This window comes from Littorina saxatilis, linkage group LG2 (genome assembly GCF_037325665.1).
Source record: "Littorina saxatilis isolate snail1 linkage group LG2, US_GU_Lsax_2.0, whole genome shotgun sequence".
Lineage (NCBI taxonomy): Eukaryota > Metazoa > Mollusca > Gastropoda > Littorinimorpha > Littorinidae > Littorina > Littorina saxatilis.
This window is the reverse complement of record NC_090246.1, coordinates 22,293,599-22,321,137: the sequence shown is the minus strand read 5'-3', so window position 1 is coordinate 22,321,137 and position 27,539 is coordinate 22,293,599. Positions and strand designations below refer to the sequence as shown.

At 42.4% G+C, this 27,539-nt stretch overlaps 2 protein-coding genes across 3 annotated transcripts in view; both read right to left on the bottom strand.

The window, feature by feature from the left end:
- Positions 1-6,654: 6,654 nt before the first annotated feature.
- The window catches only part of LOC138958494 (dual 3',5'-cyclic-AMP and -GMP phosphodiesterase 11-like), a gene marked incomplete at its 3' end in the record, with an annotated part of 148,574 nt that continues 127,689 nt past the window's right edge, over positions 6,655-27,539 (bottom strand). The window contains 2 exon segments of the mRNA XM_070329668.1: positions 6,655-6,744; positions 27,004-27,165. Of these exon segments, the coding sequence (XP_070185769.1) occupies positions 6,655-6,744; positions 27,004-27,165 (252 nt within the window).
- LOC138958495 (uncharacterized) lies at positions 10,394-14,881 on the bottom strand. Of its 2 annotated transcripts, none has more exons than XM_070329670.1 (2): positions 13,529-14,881; positions 10,394-11,849 (listed from the first exon to the last, which is right to left on the bottom strand). In XM_070329670.1, exon 1 carries the CDS (start codon positions 14,632-14,634, stop codon positions 13,540-13,542), a length of 1,095 nt encoding a protein of 364 aa, XP_070185771.1. In that variant the 5' UTR covers positions 14,635-14,881; the 3' UTR covers positions 10,394-11,849; positions 13,529-13,539. The 2 variants fall into 2 exon arrangements, with proteins under 2 accessions (XP_070185771.1, XP_070185770.1); XM_070329669.1 differs by having other exon boundaries at positions 10,394-11,837.

The window sequence follows — 27,539 nt, the reverse complement described above, 5'->3', positions numbered from 1 at the left end:
CCTGCCCGGCAAACCCCCAATCCGAAGTTCACGGACCCTTTCACGTTCTTCTCCTTGTGTATTTCTCCCAGAGATGAGAGTCAAGATTTCACCATTCTTTGCCTATCTTCAAGCCCCCCCCCCCCCCACCCCCCTCCGCAAAACGTTTACTCAAAATTCCCTTCTCCTTTTCATTATACATGTATTCGAATCCAACCCCCCCCCCCCCACCCCCGCAAATTAGTTGCTCCCCACCCCATTCAATCCATTAACCCAACGCACACACACCACGACGAATACCTGCACGGAAAACTCGGATCCTAGTGTCCTTCGTCTCATGCTCAGGTCCAAAAAGGCATATCTTTTTCTGACGTACGGGTCCAGATGAACCCTTTCCTCGCATTTAAACTCTCCCCACACGTTTTCTACCCTATAGGCCTACCCACATCCCCGATCCTAACTGAATGGGCGACCTGAGTCTATGTGTCCTTCGTTTCGGCTCTCCTACTTGTGCCTCCTACCGCGTCGTGCCTGTCCAGATTTACCCTTTCCTGTCCTATCTCTCAACTCTCCTCAAAACATTTCCCTCCTACCCACATCCCCGATCTTAACTGCATGGACGACCTGGGACTTTGTGTGCTTCGTGTCAGGGCTCTCTCCTACTTGTTGCCTCTTTCTCTGAGGAACCGGTCCTTTTCTTGCTTTCCTCTTCCACCCAGCCCCAACCCTCAAAACATTTGCTCCAGCCTCTATCTACAGAGCCTAAGGAGAGATATTCCACCGCAGCAATCGAATATCTTTGTCGCGGGTGAATTGGGTACCAGGAGATAAGTCTTCAGTGTGTCTCCTGCCCCTGTGTCCAAAGCGCCTGGAGGAACTTCGCTGGTAGATATGTCCTTTGGGCGCACTGTCCTTCTCATTAATCAGTGTCTTGCCTCTCAAAACCCACTGCGATTGGTGGACAGTGTAGGGAGTCCCTTCCCCGTGTCAAGTAAGTCATATTCAGTGCCTTATGTGTTTACACGTTCAAGATTCCAAAATGTCTGTGTCCATGAATAACTCGGAACTTGTCCGAAACACGTCCCCATCTTGTCTGTCTGTCGCCCTTCTCTCCATCCGTTCGCGGATGACTCGGAACTCTCTGTCTGTCTGTCTGTCTGTCTGTCTGTCACGGACGACTCGGTGCTTTAACAACCCTTCGTTTCACGTTCTTCTCCTTGTGTATTTCTCCCAGAGATGAGGGTCAAGATTTCACTATTCTGTGCCTATCTTCAAGCCGCCTCCCCCCCCCCCTCCCCCCTCTCCGCAAAACGTTTACTCAAAATTCCCTTCTCCTTTTCATTATAATTTATTCGAATCCTACCATGCCTGCCTTGCCTTGCCTTGCCTTGCCTTGCCTTGCCTTGCCATGCCATGTCTCTCTCTCTCTCTCTCTCTCTCTCTCTCTCTCTCTCTCTCTCTCTCTCTCTCTCTCTCTCTCTCTCTCTCTCTCTCTCTCTCTCTCTCTCTCTCTCTCTCTCTCTCTCTCTCTCTCTCTCTCTCTCTCTCTCTCTCTCTCTTCACCCCAACCCGCGCACTCTACGTTAACCATCTTCGTTTGATGGACACTTTGTTAATTGGATTTCGCTTCTGCGAGGTTTCCTCATAAAACACGCCTTTACAACCCCCTGAATAACACGCCTGTCTCCGTTTTTATCCTCTTTTCCAATGATTAAATGTTACCATATAAAAGTTCGGAGTAACAGGTTGAAGTTTGTGATTGTCAAACATTGCATTGCATGACAAATGCAGAATTAGGAATTTAATTTGAAGGGTCTTGTTCTCCATCTCAATGCAGCGATTTTGTTGGATTCAACCAAGGTGATCATCCCTAGACTTTCAGGTTACACTATTCATTTTCTGTTACATAAATGTAAAAAGTGTTTTTACTTTCTAACAAACAACGAAGTGAGTATACGTTGCGTTTTTGCCAGCTATTGTACCTTAAAAGTAATACTGCACAGTAGTATTGTCGAAATTCGTGTTCCTTTGCAAGCTCACAAATGTGCTCCATTTTACAGAAGTGTGTCTTTCGTTCACACACCTCCCCCGAAATCGGCGTATGCTGCCTGAACGGCGGGGTAAAAACGGCCATACACGTAAAAACACACTCATGAACGAGTGAACGTGGGAGTTTCAGCCCATGAACGAAGAAGAAGAAGAAGAAGAAGAAAGTTCACACACCCATGATTATATTGCTTTTCGTGTTTTGTTGTTGTTGTTGAAATATTGGTGCATTGGTCGTTTTATATCAATTGGTTCGTATTTTAACGTTCCTTCGACCTATTTGGCTATGCGATTCAAGTGTGTTTCCTTTCTCAGTTTATATGGTGGTTTCCGTGTTTGTATTTAGGTATATTTATCACAGTAAAATAGGGCGGGGATGTAGCTCAGTCGGTAGCGCGCTGGATTTGTTTCCAGTTGGCCGCTGTCAGCGTGAGTTCGTCCCCACGTTCGGCGAGAGATTTATTTCTCAGAGTCAACTTTGTGTGCAGACTCTCCTCGGTGTCCGAACACCCCCCGTGTGTACACGCAAGCACAAGACCAAGTGGGCACGAAAAAGATCCTGTAATCCATGTCAGAGTTCGGTGGGTTATAGAAACACGAAAATACCCAGCATGCTTCCTCCGAAAGCGGCGTATGGCTGCCTAAATGGCGGGGTAAAAACGGTCATACACGTAAAAGCCGTGGGAGTTTCAGCCCATGAACGAACAAACAAAATCACAGTAAAATGAAGCAGGTTATAAAAAGTCCATGTCTTTTCGCACTTGTTACTTTAAATCTTGTTTAAAAAAATCTTGATCTCCTTCAGATAGTAAACAAAATCTTGTCCCGATCTATATCAATTAGGAAAGTGTGTACACAAAAGCATGGTACTATAACACTTGATTAGAGAAAGGACTTGATTCATATAGTTTAAAGTTAATTTTTAAAGGTATTTATGTAAATATGTTTCAAGACAAAATCGTTTTAGCAACGCAGCATTCGCGTCTTTTTTTGCAATCTCTCTCTCTCTCTGTCTGTCTCCCTCCCTCTCTCTCTCTCTGACACCTCTCTCTCTCTCTCTCTCTCTCTCTCTCTCTCTCTCTCTCTCTCTCTCTCTCTCTCTCTCTCTCTCTCTCTCTCTCTCTCTCTCTCTCTCTCTCTCTCTCTCTCTCTCTCTCTCTCTCTCTCTCTCTCTCTCTCTCTCTCTCTCTCTCTCTCTCTCTCTCTCTCTCTCTCTCTCTCTCTCTCTCTCTCTCTCTCTCTCTCTCTCTCCTTATTAACCTATACTACTTTTCTTCATCATTTCACAACCCAAAGCAATTTTCCCGGGGGGGAGGTGAAAATTCATATAGTTATCTAAAAACGTCGTAACGAGGATCGATTTTGTACTCTCCCCAAGCATCATGCAGTAGTCTCGTCTGAGCTAAATTCATCTTGAGCAAGGAAGCAAGCAATGTCTCTTCATAAAGCAGGAGCAGCCTCCCTCTCTCTCCTTCAGGGCATCACTGTCGCCTGCACGTGCGATACTGTCAACAATAGCACCGCTTTCTCTACTTTCTGGGGCATCAGTCTCTCTCAGGTCACAAAGTGGGCGGCGAAAAAGGAAAATGAGACAGGAGGCTAGGAGAAGGAGTAGAATAGGGGGGGGGGGGGGGGGGGAGAGAGATGAGAGAGGAGGAAGAGGGGGGAGGGTAGAAGTGAAGAGGAATCTAAAACTGAAACTGAACTTTAATACCAAAGGATAGAGGTTTTAGGCAAAGCCTAATCTTACAACCTGTCCCTTATAAAAACACTTAATACAGACGCAAATAATGTTGATAGTAAGAAGGAACAAGTCGCGTAAGGCGAAAATACAACATTTAGTCAAGCTCAGTCGAACTCACAGAATGAAACTGAACGCACTGCATTTTCGTGGCAAAAGGCACTGAAATTGACAATCCAGAAAAGCGAGGTAGCAGTAGCGCTGAGGAGGATAGCACGCTTTTCTATATCTCTATTCTTTTTAACTTTCTGAACGTGTTTTTAATCCAAACATATCATATCTATATGTTTTTGGAATCAGGAACGGACAAGGAATAAGATGAACGTGTTTTTAAATCGATTTCGGAAATTTAATTTTAATCATAATTCTTATATTTTTAATTTTCAGAGCTTGTTTTTAATCCAAATATAACATATTTATATGTTTTTGGAATCAGGAAATGATGAAGAATAAGATGAACGTAAATTTGGATCGTTTTATACAAAAAAATTGGTTTTACAATTTTCAGGTTTTTAATGACCAAAGTCATTAATTAATTTTTAAGCCGCCAAGCTGAAATGCAATACCGAAGTCCGGCCTTCGTCGAAGATTGCTTGGCCAAAATGTCAATCAATTTGATTGAAAAATGAGGGTGTGACAGTGCCGCTTCAACTTTTACAAAAAGCCGGATATGACGTCATCAAAGACATTTATCGAAAAAAAGAAAAAAAACGTCCGGGGATATCATTCCCAGGAACTCTCATGTCAAATTTCATAAAGATCGGTCCAGTAGTTTAGTCTGAATCGCTCTACACACACACACACACACACACACGCACAGACAGACAGACAGACAGACACACACACACACACACACACACACACACACACACACACACACACACACACACACACACCACGACCCTCGTCTCGATTCCCCCTCTATGTTAAAACATTTAGTCAAAACTTGACTAAATGTAAAAAGGTTATATTCTTACAGGTGCACAAAATATAGATAGAAAGAAGGAAAAAGTTATACACACTCGAAAATAGGAAAACGATATAGTCGTGGAAATTGCAGCACAGTTGCAAGAACGAGAGGGCGCAAAGGAGGAGAGGAGAGGGAAGGGGAGAGAACAAGACACGAGACGAAAGAGAAAGGCAAGGGAAGGAGAGGTTGGAGAGATTAGGTTGTTGGAGGAGAAGGGGGGGGGGGGGGGGTCGAGGAAAGAGAGTAAGTAGGAGCAGAAAAGGAAGGGCAGATACAGAGGAGTGAGAATAGGGTAGAGGAGAGGGATGGGGAATGGGATACAGCAGGAGAAAGAGGGTGAGAGGGAAGGAGAAGGAGAATGAAAAACGAAGATGGAAAAAGTCGGAGTAGACAAGGAAAGGACAAGAGAAGGGGATCGGAAGGGGGGGGGGGTGGAGGCGGGGGGGGGGGGGGCAAATGAAGGAGAAAGAGAGTGAGAGAGGCATGAGGAAAAATTAGGGGTGGGTGGGCGAACGACTGGAAGGGGGGGGGGGGGGGCAAGGGAGAGAGTACGATCCATGACTCTAGGAGTAATCTTAGGCTGAACAAACAATTCCCAAGACATGAAATCCGACCCGCCTGATCTTCGATCGAGGGTAAGAAAAGCAGTGATGACAGGATGTCGTCGCGACACAGATTTCCTTGACGCTGCTCTATTTAACCGAGTGGAAAAATGTCGAGTCAGGAAATATCGATCTCCCAGCGCGCGAGCTAGCAAGACAGACGTATCAAAAGTCAAATATACTGGCAAGACGAAACCAGTAGAATTATATAAAGACAAACGCTTTATTTCGCGTTATAATAATTCTTGTCTGATTAAGTGAGGATTGAGCTCGTTTGTGTCATATCCTGCACAAGAGTGGACTGTATCCCTTTCTCTTTAATGGACTGATGATGTCATTTGTATGGAGTCGACGCACGTGCGAGGATATGTATGTGTGGGAGGGGGGGGGGGGGGCGCGGGAGATGGAAGCTTGCTGTATGTTATGTAATGTATATATTGTGTGTGATACGTGGAAATGTGATACTATTTATTGCATGTATGATACAGGTACAAATGTGATAATTGTAGGCTTATACTAGTGATTACTGTGTGTGATACATGAAATGTGATATGAATGCTGTTTTTATATGTTATACTCTTACTTTCTCCCAAGCGCAAGACAAATTCTTCTATGAAAATTGAAGCCAATAAAATTTGAGTTGAGTTGAGTTGAGTTGAAGAGTTCAAAAACAGAGTGAGAGAGTGAGAGAGAGAGAGAGAGAGAGAGAGAGAGAGAGAGAGAGAGAGACAGAGACAGACAGACAGACAGACAGACAGAGACAGAGAGAGAGAGACAGACAGACAGACAGACAGACAGAGAGACAGGGGAGAGAGACAGGGGAGAGAGCTAGCCAGACAGACACAGAGAGGCAGACCAGACGGAGAGACAGAGATAGACAAACATGCAAAGACATAGAGAGAGAGACAGAGACACAGAGAGAGAGAAAGAGACAGAGACAGAGAGAGAAATACAGACAGACAGACAGGAACAGAGAGACACGTCAGACATATAAACAAATGCAGAGAGGGAGAGAGACAGACAGAGACAGACAAAGTCAGACAGACAGAGAGGGACAGAGAGACACTCAGACAGACAAAGAGAGACAGAGAGGGAGGGATACACACTCAGAAAGAAAAACAGACAGAGAAAGGGATACAGACAGACAAGACAGATAGACAGGGAGAGAAAAAGAGACAGGGAGAGAGAGGGAGAGAGAGAGAGAGAGAGAGAGAGAGAGAGAGAGAGAGAGAGAGAGAGAGAGACAGAGAGACAGAGAGAGAGAGAGAGAGAGAGAGAGAGAGAGAGAGAGAGGATCTTGTGTCCATCTTTCTTACCTGATTTCGGCGATTCTCCAGTAGCGATCTTCCATATAGCTGTGCATTCTTCAGGCCAATGCCGCAGAAAGCCAGGTAAGAGGCAAATACCTGTACACACACAAAAACACATTGTCAGCATACGTGATGAACAGCTCTACCTGTCATTGCTGTGATCGTTACGGATATGACCTTTTGCGAATTCACAATCATCATTGTAACAACAACAACAACAACAACAACAACAACACCAACACCAACAACAAAAACAACAGTGTCAGTCATCATCATTTAGGCTTATTAACTCAAATGCTTTGGGCTGCCGATAAAAGCAAATGAGGAAACCATGCTCTAACCCTCGACTTGCAGAGTAAACTTGGTGTTTTGAAGACATAGTGCATTCGTGTTTTACTATAAGAAGAAACATTGTGTTCTCCATAGCCAATCCTCTAACCTATCCTCCACATTTTCGATCTTTATAAGCAGCCTCGGCCTCTTGTCTTTCTTCAACAGAAGATGAAATCAAACGGAAGGCCGATCAGAAGACTGGTTCGCATGGTATGTAAAACTAATCATTCATTCCCATCAAATTTCCAAGAGTTTGGATCAAGCAGACCATCTCGTAGTTAACCACAATGGATGAGTTTTGTTGTTGTTTTGTGAGGCCGATCGTGTGTGTACGATCGGGGAGGGGAAGGAGCGGCGTTTGTGAATGTGCGTACGTGCGTGTCAGTGAGTTTGTCTTTCTGTTGTTGCAATCATTTTGTGTAATTGCTTATTTTGTTTTTGTTTTTAAACCATCCATGAGACAATGCCGATAAACGCTGCTAATTTCCGTAAGCAAATTCGTTCGTCATGATCAGCTGTTCATTAATCGTTTCGTTATCACAACAAGGGTTGTGTGTGAACGGAGGGGAGGGAAGGGATGGGGGTGGTTGAGTGGGAGGGGGTGGTTTGTGACGTAGGCTGGAAGATACAGATGGTACAGATAAAGTACACATGCACTGGTTGCCAGCAAAAACGAATATATCAGCTATAGGATAGCCATAACTATTGCAACACATAAAACATTATACGGGCAGAAACTCTAACTGAGCTTTTTTTTGTGTTGTTGATATATCACAAGACTGCAATAAAGGCCGTATCACATGAAACATTACAGGGGCAGAAACTGTTGATTATAAGCAACAGAGCCAGACACCCTCCCCCTTGCCTCTCTAATCTCTAGTCCCCTAACACCTGCCTCCTTTCCGGTGCCTCTCTCTCCTCCTCCTCAGCTTTCCCTTTCCCTTCAACAAAGACCCCCCCCCCCCCCCCCCCCTCTTGCAACCTGGCTATTTCTTACGCGAAATGGGAATGTTTTGCAGAATTAATTTCGAAAATTCAACAACCGATTCTCCTAATGCACAGAGCACAGCCAGATTCTTCGCTTCTGAATGTTTTTATTCTATGTAAAATCCTAGACAGATCTGAGGTGGTGAACATCATCGCTTCCTCGGGGAGGAAGGTATATCTTTAAAACTGACGGTTGAATTTGTTACTACTCTCTGCTCCCTCGATCCAGCCTCTTCAACACATATTCTGTCATTTGCCAGTAACCGCAGATATAGAGCCATAAATTACGGTGTACGAACACTACACTGCCGGGAAAAAAACAATCAAACACCTCGACCCGAATAAAAAACTGTTAATGACTAGAGCTGACACGGGTGTACCAGCTGCTCTTGTACTGTGTACTTTAAATTAACGTCAGAGCAACAATCAATCATGCAGAGAGAGAGAGAGAGAGAGAGAGAGAGAGAGAGAGAGAGAGAGAGAGAGAGAGAGAGAGAGAGAGAGAGAGAGAGAGAGAGAGAGAGAGAGAGAGAGAGAGAGAGAGAGGCACGCAGACAATTTATTCAATAGGCCATAGCCCCTCATGAAGGGGTGTGAACAAACGGTTAACATTGCATATAAATTAAACTCAACAGACCGGCACGGTTGGCCTAGTGGTAAGGCGTCCGCCCTGTGATCGGGAGGTCGTGGGTTCGAACCCCGGCCGGGTCATACCTAAGACTTTAAAATTGGCAATCTAGTGGCTGCTCCGCCTGGCGTCTGGCCTTATGGGGTTAGTGCTAGGACTGGTTGGTCCGGTGTCAGAATAATGTGACTGGGTGAGACATGGAGCCTGTGCTGCGACTTCTGTCTTGTGTGTGGCGCATGTTATATGTCAAAGCAGCACCGCCCTGATATGGCCCTTCGTGGTCGGCTGGGCGTTAAGCAAACAAACAAACAAACAAACAAAACTCAACAGGTGCACACACAAAAAAGGTACAAAATAATAATCGCACAACACATGCATTACAAATTTACACGGCATTTAACTAAGAGGTTACAACATGTCTTAATTTAAAGGCTTTATACAAATACAGGGACACATTTCTGACAACAGTTTCTTGAGGTGATGCTAAGAGCAAGCTGAGTCAAAAAATGCTTGAGTTCTTATGATATTTAAATGGGATACATTTTTCTCTTAATTTGTTCAAGTATGGACAACACAAAACAAAATGAGAGAGAGAGAGAGAGAGAAAGACAGAGACAGAGAGAGACAGAGACACAGAGAGAGGGAGAGACAGAGAGCTATAGAGAGAGAAAGACAGAGACAGAGAGAGACAGAGACACAGAGAGAGGGAGAGAGAGAGAGAGAGAGAGAGAGAGAGAGAGAGAGAGAGAGAGAGAGAGAGAGAGACTTTCACGACCTTCCAGCCCGTGTTTAAAATCACTTTGAACACAAACGTCAGCATTTTCATCAACTAAGTAATAGTCCCCTGGAACTGATCAAACGAGTCCTCTTGAGAAATTCCGGCACTGCGGGGGAGGGAAGTTTTCAGCAGCAAAGATGGTCTTTTGTGTGTCAGCATTTTCATGAACAGATAACCAGTCCCCTGTGCATTGCCAACAGTATCATTTTGATGGCGGGATAAGCAGCAAGGGTTCTATTTGTGTGTCAATATTTGCATCAAGCGATCAGCTATTCCGGATCCGTTATGTCCGCATACCTAGAACAGATTAAACGAACATCTATCTCCAGTTGAAGAATAGCGGAATTGTGGTGGCGTGAAGTTCCAGTAGCACAGTTTTTGTTTTGTTTTGTCAAGCTTCTATCAGCTGATTCTTTCTTTCTTTCTTTCTTTATTTGGTGTTTAACGTCGTTTTCAACCATTCAAGGTTATATCGCGACGGGGAAAGGGGTGAGATGGGATAGGGGAAAGGGGAGGAGATGGGATAGAGCCACTTGTTAATTGTTTGTTGTTCACAAAAGCACGAATCAAAAAATTGCTCCAGGGGCTTGCAACGTAGTACAATTCAAAACATAAACGAGTACTTACCAAGTCGAAGTTTGTGTAGAATTCCATGATGCAGTTTACAGGAACGGAGGGATATGTGAGAGTGCGCATGCGCTAGGCTAGCCATATTTTACAGCATAGATCATCAAAGCGTAAACCACATACTCTTTGATGATCTACAAAGTTTTACAACAACAAAAGTTAAGTTGTAAACAGAGGGTGGGTTTTATTGAGGGAGGGCACATATCCCTCCGTTCCTGTAAACTGCATCATGGAATTCTACACAAACTTCGACTTGGTAAGTACTCGTTTATGTTTTGAATTCCATTTCATGCAGTTTACCGAAACTACGGTTTATGTGAGACTTCAAAGTTGTTGTTGTCAAACTTCCATTTCAACATTCATTGATTCACTCACATTTTAGAAGATAAATGTTTCTTGTTCTGATCACTTTATTAATTCTAAAAGTAGCAGAGGTATGAGTATATTCAGAATACTCGAAACAATGTACTGCACATTTCAAAATCAATGACACTTTCGTATCAAAAAACAAAACCATTAATGCTTTCTGCATCAAGAAAGTTTTCTTTTACAACCGTACACATTATTTCACCCTTTTTCTGTGACATTTGTGTATCAATAATAAATTCATCAATGCCTTTTTGCATCAATAAAGTTTTCTTTCACAACAGTGCTTGTCTACACACTTTTCTTTCCATAGTAATTCAAGATTGTGTTCTTTTTCATCTGACTCTGCAAGGGTTTGTCATAGAATTGTTTGAATGTTTTTGCATTGGTCCAACCAGCTGCTTTGAGAATATCACCAAGAGGTACACCTGACCTCTTCATTGCTGATGACGCTGCACATCTGAAGCTGTGTGGTGTATAACTTGACAATCCAGCTCTCGCTAATACTGTCCGTAACCAGCGAGAAATTGTGTCCCTTGATGCTGGTTCATGAGGCGGTTTGTAACACAACAACAGTTTACCGCTCTGATCAACTCTCAGTTTCTTTGTGCGTTCAATGTATTCTTTCAAGCACTTGACTACACAAACTTGCTCATCCACAGTATATACTGGTAAATCTAAATTTTGCTGATGATAGCCAGGTCTTGTGTGTTTCAACTTTTCTGTCATGTAAATAACACATTTATTCTCTAAAAAACAAACAGATTCTAGGTTCATCAAATGAAGAGTTTGCACCCTTTGAGCAGATGCCAACAAAAGTAAAGCCGATACTTTCAGCGTTATGTCTTTCAATGAAAGCTGAGCATTGTCTGGAAGAGTCTTAAAATATTTCAAAACATCACCAACATCCCATATCTTGGAATGCCTTGGCATTGGTGTCCTGAGTTCAAAAACTCCCTTCAAAAATCTCACAACCAAAGGATGAGTACCAATTGTAGATTTATCTGACATCAAAATAACTGAAGAAAGTGCACTTCTGGCAGTATTAATTGCACTGTAACCTAATCCAGCTTCAAAGAGATCAGTGAGAAAACTTAACACTAGATTTACAGAGGGACGCAAGGGATCACTTGACCGTTGAGCACAAAAGGATCGCCATCTCGCAAGATAACAGGCATATTGTTTCTTGGTTGTACTTCTCCATGAAGCACAGATGATGCTTTGAGTCTTTCCATGAAGGCCTCGTGTCTCGAGAGATTGCCTGATAAGACACAAGCCAGGAGACGTAGTTTTCTCTGAAGTGGATGTGCTGCATTGCTGTGTGGTAAAGTCAGAAGACGTTTCCCTTTCGGAAGAATCACAGGTTCCTGGACTAGCAACCGCAGAAGCTGGGGAAACCACACCGCTGTTGGCCACAGGGGAACAATCAGCATGCCGTCTGCCCGGTCTCTCCTCCACTGCATCAGCACCCTTTGAATCAAACTGAAAGGGGGAAATGCATATATATCAGCCATTTTGACCAGTTGTGTTCAAATGCATCGACTGCGTACGCTTCTGGATCATGTCCCCATGACATGAAAGGTTTTACCTGAAAATTCAACCTTGAGGCAAAGAGATCAATTTCTGGATTCAGCAGTGTCTCTTTAAGCCTATGAAATACAACATCACTCAATTTCCATTCTGTACGGTCATTGAACTGACGTGACTGCATATCTGCTTCAGTGTTACATTTCCCAGGAATATGTGTAGCAGATAACCAAATCAAATTATCTTTACACCAAATCCAGATTCTTTTAGCCAACGCATCACATTCATGTGAATGTGATCCTCCCATATTCTTTATGTAGGCAATAGCACAAGTGTTATCTGATAACACCAAGACATGTCTCCCTGTGAGTTTTGCTTTGAAACTTTTCAGTGCATATTCTATTGCCAGTAATTCAAGCACATTTATATGAAAAGCTCTTTCATTCATTGACCATCGTCCCCCTGTTTTCAGGTCTCCACACACTGCGCCCCAACCTCCTGTAGAAGAAGCATCAGTCTGGATTGTTATGTCATGGCATGCATTTTGCACTGTATGGTATGACTCATCAATGTTCTCAATCCACCAATCTAACTCTGAACAAGCATTGTCAGATAGATTAGCTTAAGACTCAAAATTTCCTTTTGCTACTTTAAGGGCATCAGACTTGTCTTTTTCTAACTGTCTGAAATACAGAGGTCCCCACCTATTAGCAGGAAAAGTGGCAACCAACATTCCAATGACTTGAGTCAGTTCTCTGATTCTGATTCTTTTCTTTCCCTTGAGTCTGTAACAGGCTGCCTTTATATTCTGCCTTTTTTGCTCTGGAAGTGATACAGTCATATCTTCAGAATTCAACCAAAACCCAAGGTATTTTAACCGTTTGCTTGGATTGAGAACAGATTTGTCATCATGTATTGTGAAACCAAGAGATTCAAAGTTTTACTGTCTCACTGACATTCACTTCACATTCTTCAACTGTGTCTGCCTGTAAATAACAATCATCAATGTATGAGGTAGACAAAAAACCTTGTGCCCTCAACTTTGCATACACTGGTTTTAGCAGCTTTGTGAAGTACCTTGGACAGTTACTCAAACCATTTGGAAAGCATGTATACTGAAACATTTGTTCACGCCATCTGAATTTTAGAAACTTTCTGAACTGATGTTTGACAGGAACTGAATAGTAAGCGTGTCTAAGATCAACTGAGGCCATATAACAGTCTTTAGTCATCATTTGTGTAGCAGTTGACAAATTATCCATTTTAAAATGTTCGTACGCAACGGATTCATTGAATCTTTTCAAGTTCAAAATAAGCCGATGTGACCCATCTGGCTTTTCAACAAGAAAAATAGGTGAAACCACCTCATCTTCTTCTGGTTTTGATGGCTCAATGACATGCATACTCAATAGATGTTCTATTTCTGCATCCATTATCTGAAATAAGTGACCAGGAACTTGATTTTTGGCCTCATGCTGAGTTTCCACCTTCTCAATGTCTTCACTCAAAGGAATTTCTGTTCCCTGTACCATATCTAGAATAAAGGAATCAGATGTCAATTTCTTCCAATTGTGAACAAAATGTTTCAGTTTACCTGCTTCAAATTCAAATGTGGCATTCTTTATTTCACATACCTCTTTGTTGTCTACTCTGCTTGCCTGCTTGTCGTTGTGCCGGAGAAGAATGGTCTCCCTTGACTTCTCCCTCTCCCCCTGAACTGAGCTCCTCTCTTCCCGTTCCAGTTCCACCTTCCTCTTCCTCTCCATTCGGAGTTTTTTGGTGCATACTGACGGGATGGGAAATATTTTTGCCCTCTACTTGATTGAGTAAAGGCAAGTCCAAGTTTGGTTGTACAGTCAATATCAGCACACGCTGACTTGAGATCATCCCCAAATAGCCACTGAGTGACTGGTATGTTTGAAGATGCCAGTTTTCTGTATTTTCTGTTCACATTTTGTCCAGACAGTATTTTTGCTCTTCTGTCCAGTGACATGTCATACGCTGTTTTCAGTATCAGCCCACTTGCCTCAGCAATTGTTTTGATCAGCTTTTTCTGTTCCTCACTGGCAACCCCCATTTTTAGGGACACATCCCAGGCCACAACAAGAGCATTGTTGGCCGTGTACAGTAACTTCTGTTGACGTTGTGATTTTAAGTCATACGTTTTGGCACTGTGTTCCATCAAACCCCAGATTTCGGGATTCACTTTTGGGACGCCTGTCTCAATGTTCTTTGGGCGTTTAAACTCTCTTTCTTTTTGCTTCATCTTTTCTTCGGTCATCTGACCCTTTGCCATCACTGATACAAGTTTTGCAATTCGATCTGCAACTTCATCACCAAGAGTCTCAGAAATGTCAAAATCTTGCTCCAGTTCATTCATAATTTCACTCTCATTGGGGTCGTTCAGTTCAGCCTCGGGTCGAGATTCTGATGCTTGAGTTTTACACATTTCTTCAAGAAGGTGATCGAAATCATCCCCAGTCTCCACAGATTGTTCGTCATCACTGACTTCACGTTTTCTCTTTTTCGATTGTTTCGTTTGGGGCGAGTCGCCATCTTTGTCTACCACCATAGTTAGAAACTTCAAAATTTTCTCATTTTGACTCTTCATCTTTTCCCAATCCGAGATTGGTAGAGTGACTGTTTGTGGTTTTTCCTTTCCACCCGTGTCGGGTGCGTGGATCAAGTCATTCAATTCTGAGTCCGAATCGAGTTCTAACTCTACTTGTCTCTCTGTCATCGCGACTCGCGGTTTTTTCGAACTCGGCACGATAAAGGATAAAGCACTTACTTTGTCCAGCAGAAACAATCAATTTCACACACAAAACACAACAGGTTACGTCGATTTCCGGATGAAAATGAAGTTTTCTACGCCGAAAATTCCCACATGCTGCCCATGGCCGCCATAACACATACGGGTATGGCTAGCCTAGCGCATGCGCACTCTCACATAAACCGTAGTTTCGGTAAACTGCATGAAATGGAATTATGACCTTACTGGGAGAATGCAAGTTTCCAGTACAAAGGACTTAACATTTCTTACATACTGCTTGACTAAAATCTTTACAAACATTGACTATATTCTATACAAGAAACACTTAACAAGGGTAAAAGGAGAAACAGAACCGTTAGTCGCCTCTTACGACATGCTGGGTAGCATCGGGTAAATTCTTTCTCGTCCCAACCAATATGGGACTCCCCCTAACCCGCGGGGGGTTATCAGCTGATTAACTGTGTCAACATACCTATAGGCACTGAACAAACGGACCATTCTACTCTTGACGAATAGCGCCATTGTGGTAGCGTGAAAAACTCTAACAGAAAATATTTTTTTTCCGCTTTTATGTGTCTGTGCGCAGCACGTGGTAATCCTTGTATCAAAATGATCATCAACCAATTAGCTCACCCCTGTACATGTCATTATACTGAGAACTGATCAAACCAACCTATATCTACTCTTGACGAATAGCGCCATTGTGGTAGCGTGAAGAACTCTAACAGCAAAGGTTTTCTTTTATGTGTCTCCGCATAGCACGTGGTAATCCTTAGTACAAAATGTTCATCAACAAATCAACTGTTCACTGTGCATGTCAACATACTGAGAACTGACAAAAAGGACCTATCTGCTTTTGCCGAATAGTACCATCGTGGTGGCGTCAAAGCCATAACAGCAAAGGTTGTCTTTTATGTCTCTGCACAGCTCGTGGTAATCCTGACAAACGAGCGGGATGCAGACATGGAAAAGCCTCGCCGCCTCCTCACGGCACCGCACCATTGAGACACGAAAGGACCGTCTCCGAGGCCATTCTAACCTTTTCTCTGCGTCATCAGATACTCTGGGCCTTTCTGCGAAATCTGTTTCTACATTTTCGATTTGATATATTGTTTGGGATCTCGCCTTTTTTTCTTTTTTTTTTTAAGGAAGCGGCCAGCGAAAGGCAGTTGGCTATAATGTCTCGAACTAAGAAAAATCAAGTCTGAAAGTTATGGGACTGCCGAAAATAGACCGTCACGGGCCATATTTGATTTTGCGTATACTTCAAGCGTGGCTGCATTTGAGCGTTTTGAAAATGTCACGACAATAACCGCTGGCGGTAATTCCGAGGACTTTTTTTTTTTAATTTCATCGTGTCTTATGACTTTTTGTTTTGAAATTTCAGTGTGTCTTGGGTTTGGATTAGTTTAGTGATGACTACCATTGACTTAATTTCCGGTTTGTGCATAGAGCTATAGGGTTTTCAGCATTGATGAACAATTTTTTGAACAGCTACAGCAACCATGCTTAGATCCGTGAGTACAAGTCAGGCTGTTCCATTCTCAGCAACCCTGCGAAGTGTATGTTTTGTGGTGTGAATTGAAACAAAATGAAAAGTGTAAATATCTGGGAAATTGTGGTTTAAAGACTTCGTTATTTCTTGATTGTTATTTACTATCATATTGAAGTGAATAGCAAAACGCTGTATTTGAAATTAGCATGGGATTTATATTTGTTTTAACTCTATAAGAACGGATAACTCCTATATGGTTTAGGCAAATGAAGCTAATTAGTATGGAAGAAACACTCATTTTTTCCCCTTGGGGCATTCAAGGCAACAAACAACCACATACATCTGATTTATAATTTAGGCCTAAAAAAAAAATAGGTGTGGTTACGGTAACCCGACCTACCCTATTTTTAGGGGCCGATCCTATAACTTTTTATTACATTTGTAAAAAAAAAAAAAAAAAAAACCGAGTGCAAAAAACGCAATGAAAGCGAAAGCGCCCGAGTCGCACACTTATTTCCCTCTCAAGTAGGTTTAATTTGTACACATTAGAAAAAAAAATTTAAAAAAAAAAAAGTGATTGCCTACCTACCTACCCTATTTTTTTTGGCTATGTTACCGTAACCACACCTATTTTTTTTTTTGGCCTTAGTGAGACATAAAAAGCTTTATGAAAAACTAAACTTCCTGGATGTCTTTGTTCGCCGTGAAAGGCGATGTCATACGTAAAAAAACAACAACGTATCTTTAACGTTTTACTTACGTTTTAAATGCACCCCAAATTTTGAAAAAGAAACTGGAACCTATACATCTTTCCTGACGCAGTTTTTGAGACTACAAATACATGCCCCGGGGAGCCCCTTCTAGACGACATAAATCTTTCCAGTGCAAAATAAAACAGACATGTTTTACCACTCGTTTCAACATTAAGCAATTGTCTGCATGTTCACAGACAGCTTCAAACATCATTGTGTTTTTGAGGCAAAAACGTTGGCAAAGTTCAGCAGAAGTTCTCCAGGCTTAATGGGCATGCCATTTCAACACCAGCAAAACAAATGAAAAATAACATGCTCTAGGGAATGTTGCTGCCAAAGCAGCTTATTTGCGAGCGCTATATTTGTTGCTTTTTTACCACTGAGCAGAGAAAATAATCAACATCTGTACGTACGATGAATCTGTTTGTTGTTAGTGAGTGGGGCTGCTTTGAGAATGTTTGGATGCTTGGTTTGACAACTTGTTCCAAGCGGCGACACGAGTGTGTCAGTTCAGCTCTCGCAGTAAAGAAGCGAACGAGAAGAAGAAGAAGAAAAAAAAACAAGAAGAAAGCCCTCGCAGTGTGTAAGTTGCGCAACTGCTCAGCTCCCTCCATTGCTTGCTTTTGTGTAGCTAAAGTGATTACAACCTGAAACGGTGTCATTTCTTTCCCCCAAAACAGCTCGTTTGCATGATTTGACCGATTTTATAGTACTTTATTTTGTAGATCAACGTGGCTGTGATCGCAGATTTCACTTCAGTTAAAACGACCCTCTAGATTGATACAAGAAGGCTATTTTTGTTTTCTTGTGGTTAAGGTTTTGCTTGTTAAAGACTGAACAAATTAGGAGGGAAAATGAAAATCATGGCTCAGCTTGCGCGTACAAACACATGTACGCACACACACACACACACACACACACACACACACACACACACACACACACACACACACACACACACACACACGAACACACACACACACACGAACACACACACACACACACACACACACACACACACACACACACACACGAACACACATACACACACTGTGTAATTATGTCTTTTCGCGTGTTCACTTATTTGCCTTGCCTTTTCGTTGTTCGGAAAAAATTACCAGAAACCGAAACGCTACACAACAGTTAAAGTCCGACTAGCCGTCCAAAATATGCTCCACAAAAGAAAGTCCTTATTTGATTGGTCAACAGTTTGTGGAGCACATTTTTATGTGCCCTTCATTTTGTGCTCCATAAACTGTAAATACGCTCCACATTTTTTGAGCGTATTATTTGGGGCACATTTACGATTTATGGAGCACAAACGTTTTGCCAAACTATTCTGGCAATACTGACATCGTTCGTCATGGATACCCTGCTGATAAGCTCTGACCTTTTCGTGACAAACTCGTTCTGTCAATGGGCTGAATCCCTTTGTCTATTCCTGTCTTCAAGGCCCACATCTTTGTCTCTGACAAATTTGTTGCTCCGACGCTTCCGCGGCACAGAGGTCCGCCTTCAATCTCACTTCGACTGAAAGGTCTCAAGATATACTGATCTTTGCCAAATCCGTCTCGCCGGGGTTAGGGGAGAAAAAAAAGAAGATTTTCTTCCCACTGTGTATCCCACTTGGACTGCTGATAACTGACGTCACGGTAAAACAGATCTAACGGTCGCTGAAAACTGCCCCCGACACGTCTGCCCATCTGTCTGTCAAGAATTCGGAAAGGTCGGATTTAAGCGTCCACTCTCTAGAAGCTCAGTAAAAGCTTCTTGGCCGCGCACTGACTATACTCATGCTGACATTTAAAGACTCGGTCGTTCCTGTGAAAACCATTCGGCTCACCATCTCAGATCTGCCCCGGTTTTACTGACACTAGAAATAAGGCCACCCCCCTCCCCTTCCCACCCAATTTGAACTCTTGCCAAAGGCCAACATCATGACAGCTTTGGGAGCAGGGTGGGCATTTCTGGATGACTAATTTTGCAGGTTAACACTGGTGCCAGTAAGAAATTAATTGATACAATAAATGTCCACTATGCAAAGAAAGCACATACGCTGTTGATTTTTGGCTTGTGCTCAGGTGGTGGAAGTGTCTTATCCCACGTCAAAGCCAGGCCCCAGCTGATATGGTGAGTCGAAAATTTACACTGGAAGTACTGTTCCTTTCAAACCTCCACTCTCTCGTACGCCACAATGACATGAGAAGTTCAGTAATAGCATTTTGGTCAAATGACCAAATTTCATCACACTTTGTAAATTTCCACGTTAGTCATACTCAATCCACACTAAACTTGCATTCGTCAAGCAGGAAGGAGTTGGAAGCCCCAGCTTTTTAAACAGACAGCGACACCAAAAAGCATCGTCTCCGTGGCTAAAGTGGAGAGAGAGAGAGAGAGAGAGAGAGAGAGAGAGAGAGAGAGAGAGAGAGAGAGAGAGAGAGAGAGAGAGAGAGAGAGAGAAAGAGAGAGAGAGAGAGAGAGAGAGAGAGAGATAGACACTTTAACACTTTATTGTCATTAGCTAATAAAAGCCTTATTGACAAGGTAAAACAACAATTTCTGCATCATTCATAAAAGGGGTAAAAGGACGAATGAACAAGACATTAATAACAACGAAAACATAGCAAACTAGTTTATGAGTACGAACAAACACACCGACACGAAAGCCATAGGTAAACAAAAATATCTAAGCCTAAGGGTAAAAAGCAAGGTATAGTATGTACACACAAAGGAAAATACTGATCCAACAGTTAACACACACTCATAAAACTAATCAATCTGCAGACCACAAACATTTAAAATCAATAAACCACTAGTCGGCGTTACCCTCGCGTGACTAGTAGGGGAACATGTCTAAATACATATCTATACAAGGAACTTAGTCGATAAATATCGACAGGGGGCCGACTAATGGTTTAAATGTGAAATGTGTGTATAATAATGGGTGTGGGTCTGAAATGAAGTTAGGTAGTAGTTAACATTTGTTTTGAATAATTATAGGTATTTTGACAATGTGGGTAGCATGGAAATTTATGTAAGCATTTGAATGTAAGTCTTAGGTACCATTGTACCCAGGAAGAGAGACGAGAGATAGGAGTAGGTTGCAATAGCTTTTGTGGACTTTGAGTTTTGTTTTTGGAAAGACATTGTTAAAGAAAAAGAAGACAATTACAGTAATGCAATATTTATTGTGAAAACCAACGATTGTACAAAGAACATGTGAGGCAACATTATGTCTATGATGGTGTGAAGAAAATTAGTTATGATTTATACTATTACTATTTAGACTTGAGACTGAATAGCAAAAGGCGAAGTGTATGTTTTGTGGTGTGAATTGAAACAAAATGAAAAGTGTAAATATCTGGGAAATTGTGGTTTAAAGACTTCGTTATTTCTTGATTGTTATTTACTATCATATTGAAGTGAATAGCAAAACGCTGTATTTGAAATTAGCATGGGATTTATATAATTTTTTTTTAACTCTATAAGGACGGATAACTCCTATATGGTTTAGGCAAATGAGGCTAATTAGTATGGAAGAAACACTCATTTTTGCCCCTTGGGGCATTCAAGGCAACAAACAACCACATACATCTGATTTATAATTTAGTGAGACATAAAAAGCTTTATGATAATTTTGTAGTGATTGAAAAAAAAGGATACGTTTGAGATTGTTGGCAGGGGTGAGCAAAAGTGTGACCGACTCAGCGCAGAGATGATCAAAGAGATTGCTTCGTAGTCTATCAGTGTTGTGACGAGCGTTGGCTAATGGTAACGAGTACATATGTGTGTAGTTGGGGTGTGCTCAATTGGCTTGACGCCCTCTAGCCCCCAAACTTCGGCTGCGTATGTTAAAATGGGTTCTACCTGCACATCAAACATCTTCCAAAACACCAATGGATCAGCAACATTCAGTTTTCTCATTGTTCTCTGTATCTCAATGACTGCTTTCTTTCCCTTTCTGGACATCTCACTCAAAGCAACATTTACACTCAGTTTTGTAGTAAACAACATGCCGAGGTATTTGTACGAGTTGGTTACTCGGACTGCCTCGCCACCATAGGACCATTTCTCGTGAGCTGCAAGGTGGCCTCCCATACGGAACACCATGACATCAGTTTTATCCAAGTTAACTGATAAGCACAGGCGATCTGCTTTTCTTTTAAATTTGTTCAGTTGGTTTTGTAAACCTATGACAGAATTAGACATCAAAACAACATCGTCAGCGAAAAGTAGCAAGAATATCTCCGTCGCACCAGGTATCAACTGTATACCATGTCTTCCCTTACAGGACACTTCTGTTGCCAGTTCATTAATAAAGAAGGAGAACATTAAAGGGCTCAATAAACATCCTTGTTTCACCCCTCTTGGGCATTCAAAATAATCAGAATAATTACATCGGTCACGCACACATGCTTTCACTAATGTGTAAACGGCTGTTAGGGCCTTATACATTTTCCCGTTTACACCACTTTTCCTCAAAACCTCCCATAATGCATTCCTGTTCACAGAGTCAAATGCCTTCTTAAAATCTACCAAAGCTATGTACAGTTTAGTATTCTTTAATAAATGCTTCTGAACAATGCCATATAACGAAAAAATATGATCAACAGTACTGTAACTTGACCTGAAGCCGGCTTGTTCTTCAATTATTTTTTCCTCTTTCTCAGCCCACTTCGTCAATCTCTTGTTGAGAATGTGTGTATAAACCTTGCTCACAACACTGGTCAAGGCTATGCCACGGTAATTATCCGGTACATTCACGTCTCCTTTCTTATGAATTGGTATGATCAGATAATTGATCTTGACCACTCTTCAGGAAATGTTCCCGTGTCAAACAACATGTTGAACAGATCAACAAGAAAGTCCAATACTGTTTCATTGGCATGCTTCAACATTTGGCTCACAATCATATCTGGTCCAGAGAGAGAGAGAGAGAGAGAGAGAGAGAGAGAGAGAGAGAGAGAGAGAGAGAGAGAGAGAGAGAGAGAGAGAGAGAGAGAGAGAGAGAACGAGAGAGAGAGAGAGAGGGGAGGGAGAGGGGAGAGAGAGAAAGAGAGAGAGAGAGAGAGAGAGAGAGAGAGAGAGAGAGAGAGATTGAATAAACCACACTGTGAAAAAATACACTACATTATGGTGAGAGATATACAGAATGGTATATATCATCATGACGTCTTTTTACTTCTAACAGGCAGACGTTAACTGCTCTCCAACTGACATCAGGTGAGAAGGTTAATTAGCTTAATTGAGCACAATCAGATTTCTAAGCAGCTCAACCATCTATATTTTACATCTATACACATACACAAAAATGACTGTGCAGAGTAGTTTTATTTTGTTGTTGTTGTTGTTGTTGTTGTTGTTGTTGTTGTTGTTGTTGTTGTTGTTGTTGTTGTTGTTGTTGAATTCGTTTTGGAAGTGTCACCTGTGTAAATCTTCGAAATTAGTGCAGCAAAAAAAATCGTTCTCTACACAAAACTCAACTAGGCTGTGGAGTTATCCCAAGTTAAACTTCGGACAGATTTGTGTTGGTGCACATGATTGTTTAAATGGGAAGGATAGTATCTTCAAACCACCCACAGAGGACACACACACACACACACACACACACACACACACACACACACACACACACACACACACACACACACACACACACACACACACACACACACACACATCGCAAGGCACGACTGACACGTTTCCACATCTCATAAACATCAGAGTTCTCAAGGGCCGAATGGGACTTGCGCAAAGAGAAGATCAGCCGAACTTGCAAAAGCATGTAATGGTTGCACTCGTTTCCCTCAAAAGAAAAAAGACAGAAAAAAATCAACCCAAGAAAGGTGATAGAGCTTATTATCAGGAGTTTCGCACAGTTCACAGTTATCTCTAAATGAGTGTGATTACCGAGTCTTTACTTCGGTTTGGTCGACGTTTGTCTGCTCTCCAATTGACATCACATGATAAGGTTAATGAGCTTAATCAAGCACGATCAGATTTCTAAGCAGCCCAATCCTCGATGTTTTACAGGATAAAACAGAAAACTAGAAAACACGGTCAGAAATGAAATCAGACGAAAATGGAGTTTTCGCTATCTGCACACAGGAGAGGCGAGTTTACTATCAACAGGAGAGCCACCAACACTGGGATCAAAGATCCGCATGATTGAAGCCCCCCAGTCGATTAGAATCAACGCAACATGTTATCGTCTGCTACCAGGGTTATTGACACATAACGTTCAAAGCTGGAAGAAGCTAATTTTACAACAGAACAGACAAAAAGAACAATAAAAACAAAACACGAAAGAAAGGTTGGAAACTGAAAGCTTGAAAGACTAAACTTTGCCACACAAAAAAAGAAGATTATTTCACGACAGAAAAGAAAGAGAAAAGAGACGATCAAAGAAAGGGTAGACTCAAATTACGTCCCAATAGACAAGACCAAAGAATCCAGAAAACGTGACACAGACAGGCAGACGACAGCGACAATCCTTTTCCCCTTCCCTTATATACAGACAGGATTCCCAGAAACGATTTCTACTTAACCAGACGCCTTTAATCGTCAAAGGACGAAGAATACGAGTTTCTCTAGCTACTGCCAGCTAATTTCTTCCAATTATCGTGTCTTGCAGTATCTGAAAAACGGGAAGAAAAAAAAGCCACTTTCTAAGCCCTAGCAGTATCTGAAATACTGAAAAAAGTTCCGCCTTCCAAACTCTTGCAGTTTCTAAATACAAAGGTAATAAAGTTCCGGTTTTCAAACTCTACACACACAAAATGAACCGAAAAAAGCACCCGGACATCGGCAGGAGAAATCCCAAGTGGACCTTTTCACTCAGTCAAGGTTTAATGTTGTCGATTCTGTCATCGAAGCAGGCGTGTAAGGGCCCTCATCCCAACACCGCAACAGAGACTTTGTTTTTAATCTTTCTGACATGATGGGTTGAATTCGGCAGCAACAGAATAATGATGCACTCTGGAAGATGATGACTCGGTTATGGCGGTTTTAATACTGATCAGCTCCGGCTATCCCAGTATGTCTATCGACTGTCTTTGACAATGCCAGAATCTGCATGTTAGTTTTTCTCTCTTTCTTTCTTTTCTTTCTTACTTTTTTTCTGTTCTGTTCTTTCTTTCTTCTCTTCCTTCCTACTTTTCTTTTTCGTTTTATTTCGCACTTCCCCGCCAACCCACGAACTGATGATAGGGAGAAGGGAGAAGAGGAGGGACACTCAACTAGCTTAATGTGCTTTTCATTCTTTCGTCCAGCTTCTTCTTCTTCTTCTTCTGCGTTCGTGGGCTGAAACTCCCACGTACACTCGTGTTTTTTGCACGAGTGGAATTTTACTTGTAAGACCGTTTTTTACCCCGCCATTTAGGCAGCCATACGCCGTTTTCGGAGGAAGCATGCTGGGTATTTTCGTGTTTCTATAACCCACCGAACTCTGACATGGATTACAGGATCTTTTTCGTGCGCACTTGGTCTCAGTTGTGCTTGCGTGTACACACGGGGGTGTTCAGACACCGAGGAGAGTCTGCACACAAAGTTGACTCTGAGAAATAAATCTCTCGCCGAACGTGGGGACGAACTCACGCTGACAGCGGCCAACTGGATACAAATCCAGCGCACTACCGACTGAGCTACATCCCCGCCCTCTTTCGTCCAGCTCAAAAGATATGCAACTTTGTTGCTTCGTCTTCTTCAGAGTCCTTAAAAGAATGAGGCCATTATCAACAGCATCAATAATACAAATTCCCGTTGTTCATCCAAGATTACTGGCAATGTCTTGTCAATAATTAATTTGAAATCAACGTGAGAGTATTTTTTCCAAAATTACTGACAATGCGTTGTCAATAATTGATTTTAAAATAATGCGAGAGAGATATTAAAGCTTATACAAAATACGGGCTAAAACCTTTTCTGTGCTGTCCGCAAAAGAAGACAATGCGTCAAAAAGCATGCTAATGCGCAGTGTGTGCGTCATGCAGAATAAAACTCATGGAAATACAGAGGTGTGAGTTTATTTGCGTGCGTGCGTGCGTGCGTGCGTGTGCGTGTGTGTGTGTGTGTGTGTACGTGTGTGTGTGTGTGTGTGTGTGTGTGTGTGTGTGTGTGTGTGTGTGTGTGTGTGTGTGTGTGTGTGTGTGTGTGTGTGTGTGTGTGTGTGTGTGTGTGTGTGTGTGTGTCTGTGTGCACGTTGTACACCGATAGCCATTTGATTCAGTCTACCAGTACCAGGATGTAATATCGCATCGATGTCGTTTGGTGTCGGCAGTCAGCGAAACTCCAAAACCTCTTTCATATCGAATAATAACATGCCATTATTTCGGCAAAACTGGCTAAATTTTTTCACGATGAGTGAGTCGTGACACCAAGGACTAACTTAAACTTCCAAAATTACCGAAACGTATTTGGCCTTCTTTTTGGCAAATTTGCCAAAGACAGTTATTAAATTGTAGGAACATTCCTGGATCATCCGAACATTGAAGACAGCAAAGGACTTATTCTGAACAACCAAAGCCCCAACCAACTATACAGACTCCGTGTTTCTCTTACTGAAACCAACGATTTCAAATTTGTAGTCAAAGCGAAGGAAGCACAGACGAGCCATGAGTCTAATTCCCAGAAACCGCAGCGTTCACAAGGTATGTCCCTGAGTGCCGCATAAAAGTCAGAATAAACAACAGTACCATCATTTCTATTCAGTCAGCTCCCGGCGATGAATAGTCTGGGGGGGGGGTTGCCATATTTTACGGGGCGGATGGTACCAAAACGATGTTGACTTTCTGATGCCAAAATTGCGAGGTTAAAATGCTCTGCTACCAAAAACCCCGGACTTACACACCAATGTTTTTCGTGCACATTCGCCTTCGCATTAGCTGCCAAAACAAGTGATAAGTAATATGCTGTCCCACAATTACCTGCTGACTTTTCCCACACATTGTGATTGATGTACTCAAGCATCTCAGTTTTTGCTGTTCTGTAGCACCTGGCGCCAACGGAGATGTAAAGTAAAATGCATGGCAGCTATCTCCTGTCTTTATACACGTTGACTGATTCATGAATGCCTGTCAGTTTTTATTTAAATTTAGGTGCATAATCAGAGAAGATATGAAATGACATAACAGCTTATTTTTGTAAGCGACCATGAGGGGGAGATAACAAGAAGCGGAAGAAGCATGAGCGGTTTCGATGATGAAATGGCAGAGAAAAAAAGATCATGAAACACAAGAATGCTAGCAAACAAGGGTTATGCAGAACTATTATTCCTGTCTTCTGTCAACAGGAAAAAAACGTGAAGTTTTTAACAGGATAGTAGAGTTGTTCTCCCAATGGACGTCTCTTGTCCCACCTCGTATATATTATTCTTTGTGGTGCACGGGGACTGATTCCCAGTAACTCTCGCTCGATCTTGTAAGAATGCTTCTGTACCCCCCCCCCTCCCCTCCACCACACACATTCCATATGTTTCACCTTTTCTTTCCCCGTTTTTCCTCTTGGGCCAACTAATTTGTCATCGCCGTAGTTTTAATTCCATATCATTTATTTAGTCCCATTACCCCAGTGGTGTTGCCAAGCCTCGGTCTTCGGTCGTTTACGCATACTTTCTTGATCTGACCCCGGTCGAATGTCTGATAGCGTTGACACGTTGGATGTCTTCTGACACAACAACGTTTTGAAGCCAGGTCCAACTGACCTACTGTCCTCTGCTTCTGGTAACAGCACTGTAACCCCTATTTACTTTATGTTGTCACTTCATCTAACTAGGCCAGCCAGGACCATCTGAGCATGTTGTGAAGCCATGTCCAACGGATCCAGTCCTCTGGGAACAGCACTGTAACCCCCATTCATTTTCTTTTGCCACTTCATCTAACTAGGCCAGCCAGGATACTTTGACCGATATATGTTTTGAAGCCAGGATACTTTGACCAATATATGTTTTGAAGCCAGGATACTTTGACCGATATTTGTTTTGAAGCCAGGTCCAACGGATCCAGTCCTCTGGGAACAGCGCTGTAACCCCCATTCACTTTCTTTTGCCACTTCATCTAACTAGGCCTATAGCATATTTATCAATCGACTGACCTTTTCGTCGTGTTCGTCAAAGGGCCCGTCCTTGACACCGATCTTGTTGATGGCCTGGGCAACGCCGATGACCTCGCCGTCGCTGTCCTTGATGGGCATGCTGAAGATGCTTCGCGTCTTGTAGCCCATCTTCACGTCCACGTCACTGTTGAACCGTGGGTCCTGCATCACACACAAACAAAAAACACTGTTTTATAATCATAACGCACGGGTTCTGCAAACGACCAAGAAGAGAAGCAAATTGATGCGCTGATGCATCTTTCGTCCAAGTACTGTGTTTCAGAAGTGTTGAAGGAACAGAAGAGTAGTATCGCACTGTTAAGAGACAGAAAGACAGAGAGATACATAGTGAAAGATTGAGACAGACTGTCTTCGCTTGTTGGACTTCTCTATTCTTTCATTATGACGTCAACATGCTTGGGGTGATGCCTGTGGCCTGGTGACGTGCTGATGAAGACATAACGTCGAAACCGGTTCTTGTTCGTTTTTTAATGTCCATGTTTCTGGTGAGTACATTTTCATTGTTATTGTGTTCT

Excerpts from the sequence above, each read along its gene's own strand:
- LOC138958495 (XM_070329670.1), bottom strand. The coding sequence starts at position 14,634 with ATGACAGAGAGACAAGTAGAGTTAGAACTCGATTCGGACTCAGAATTG.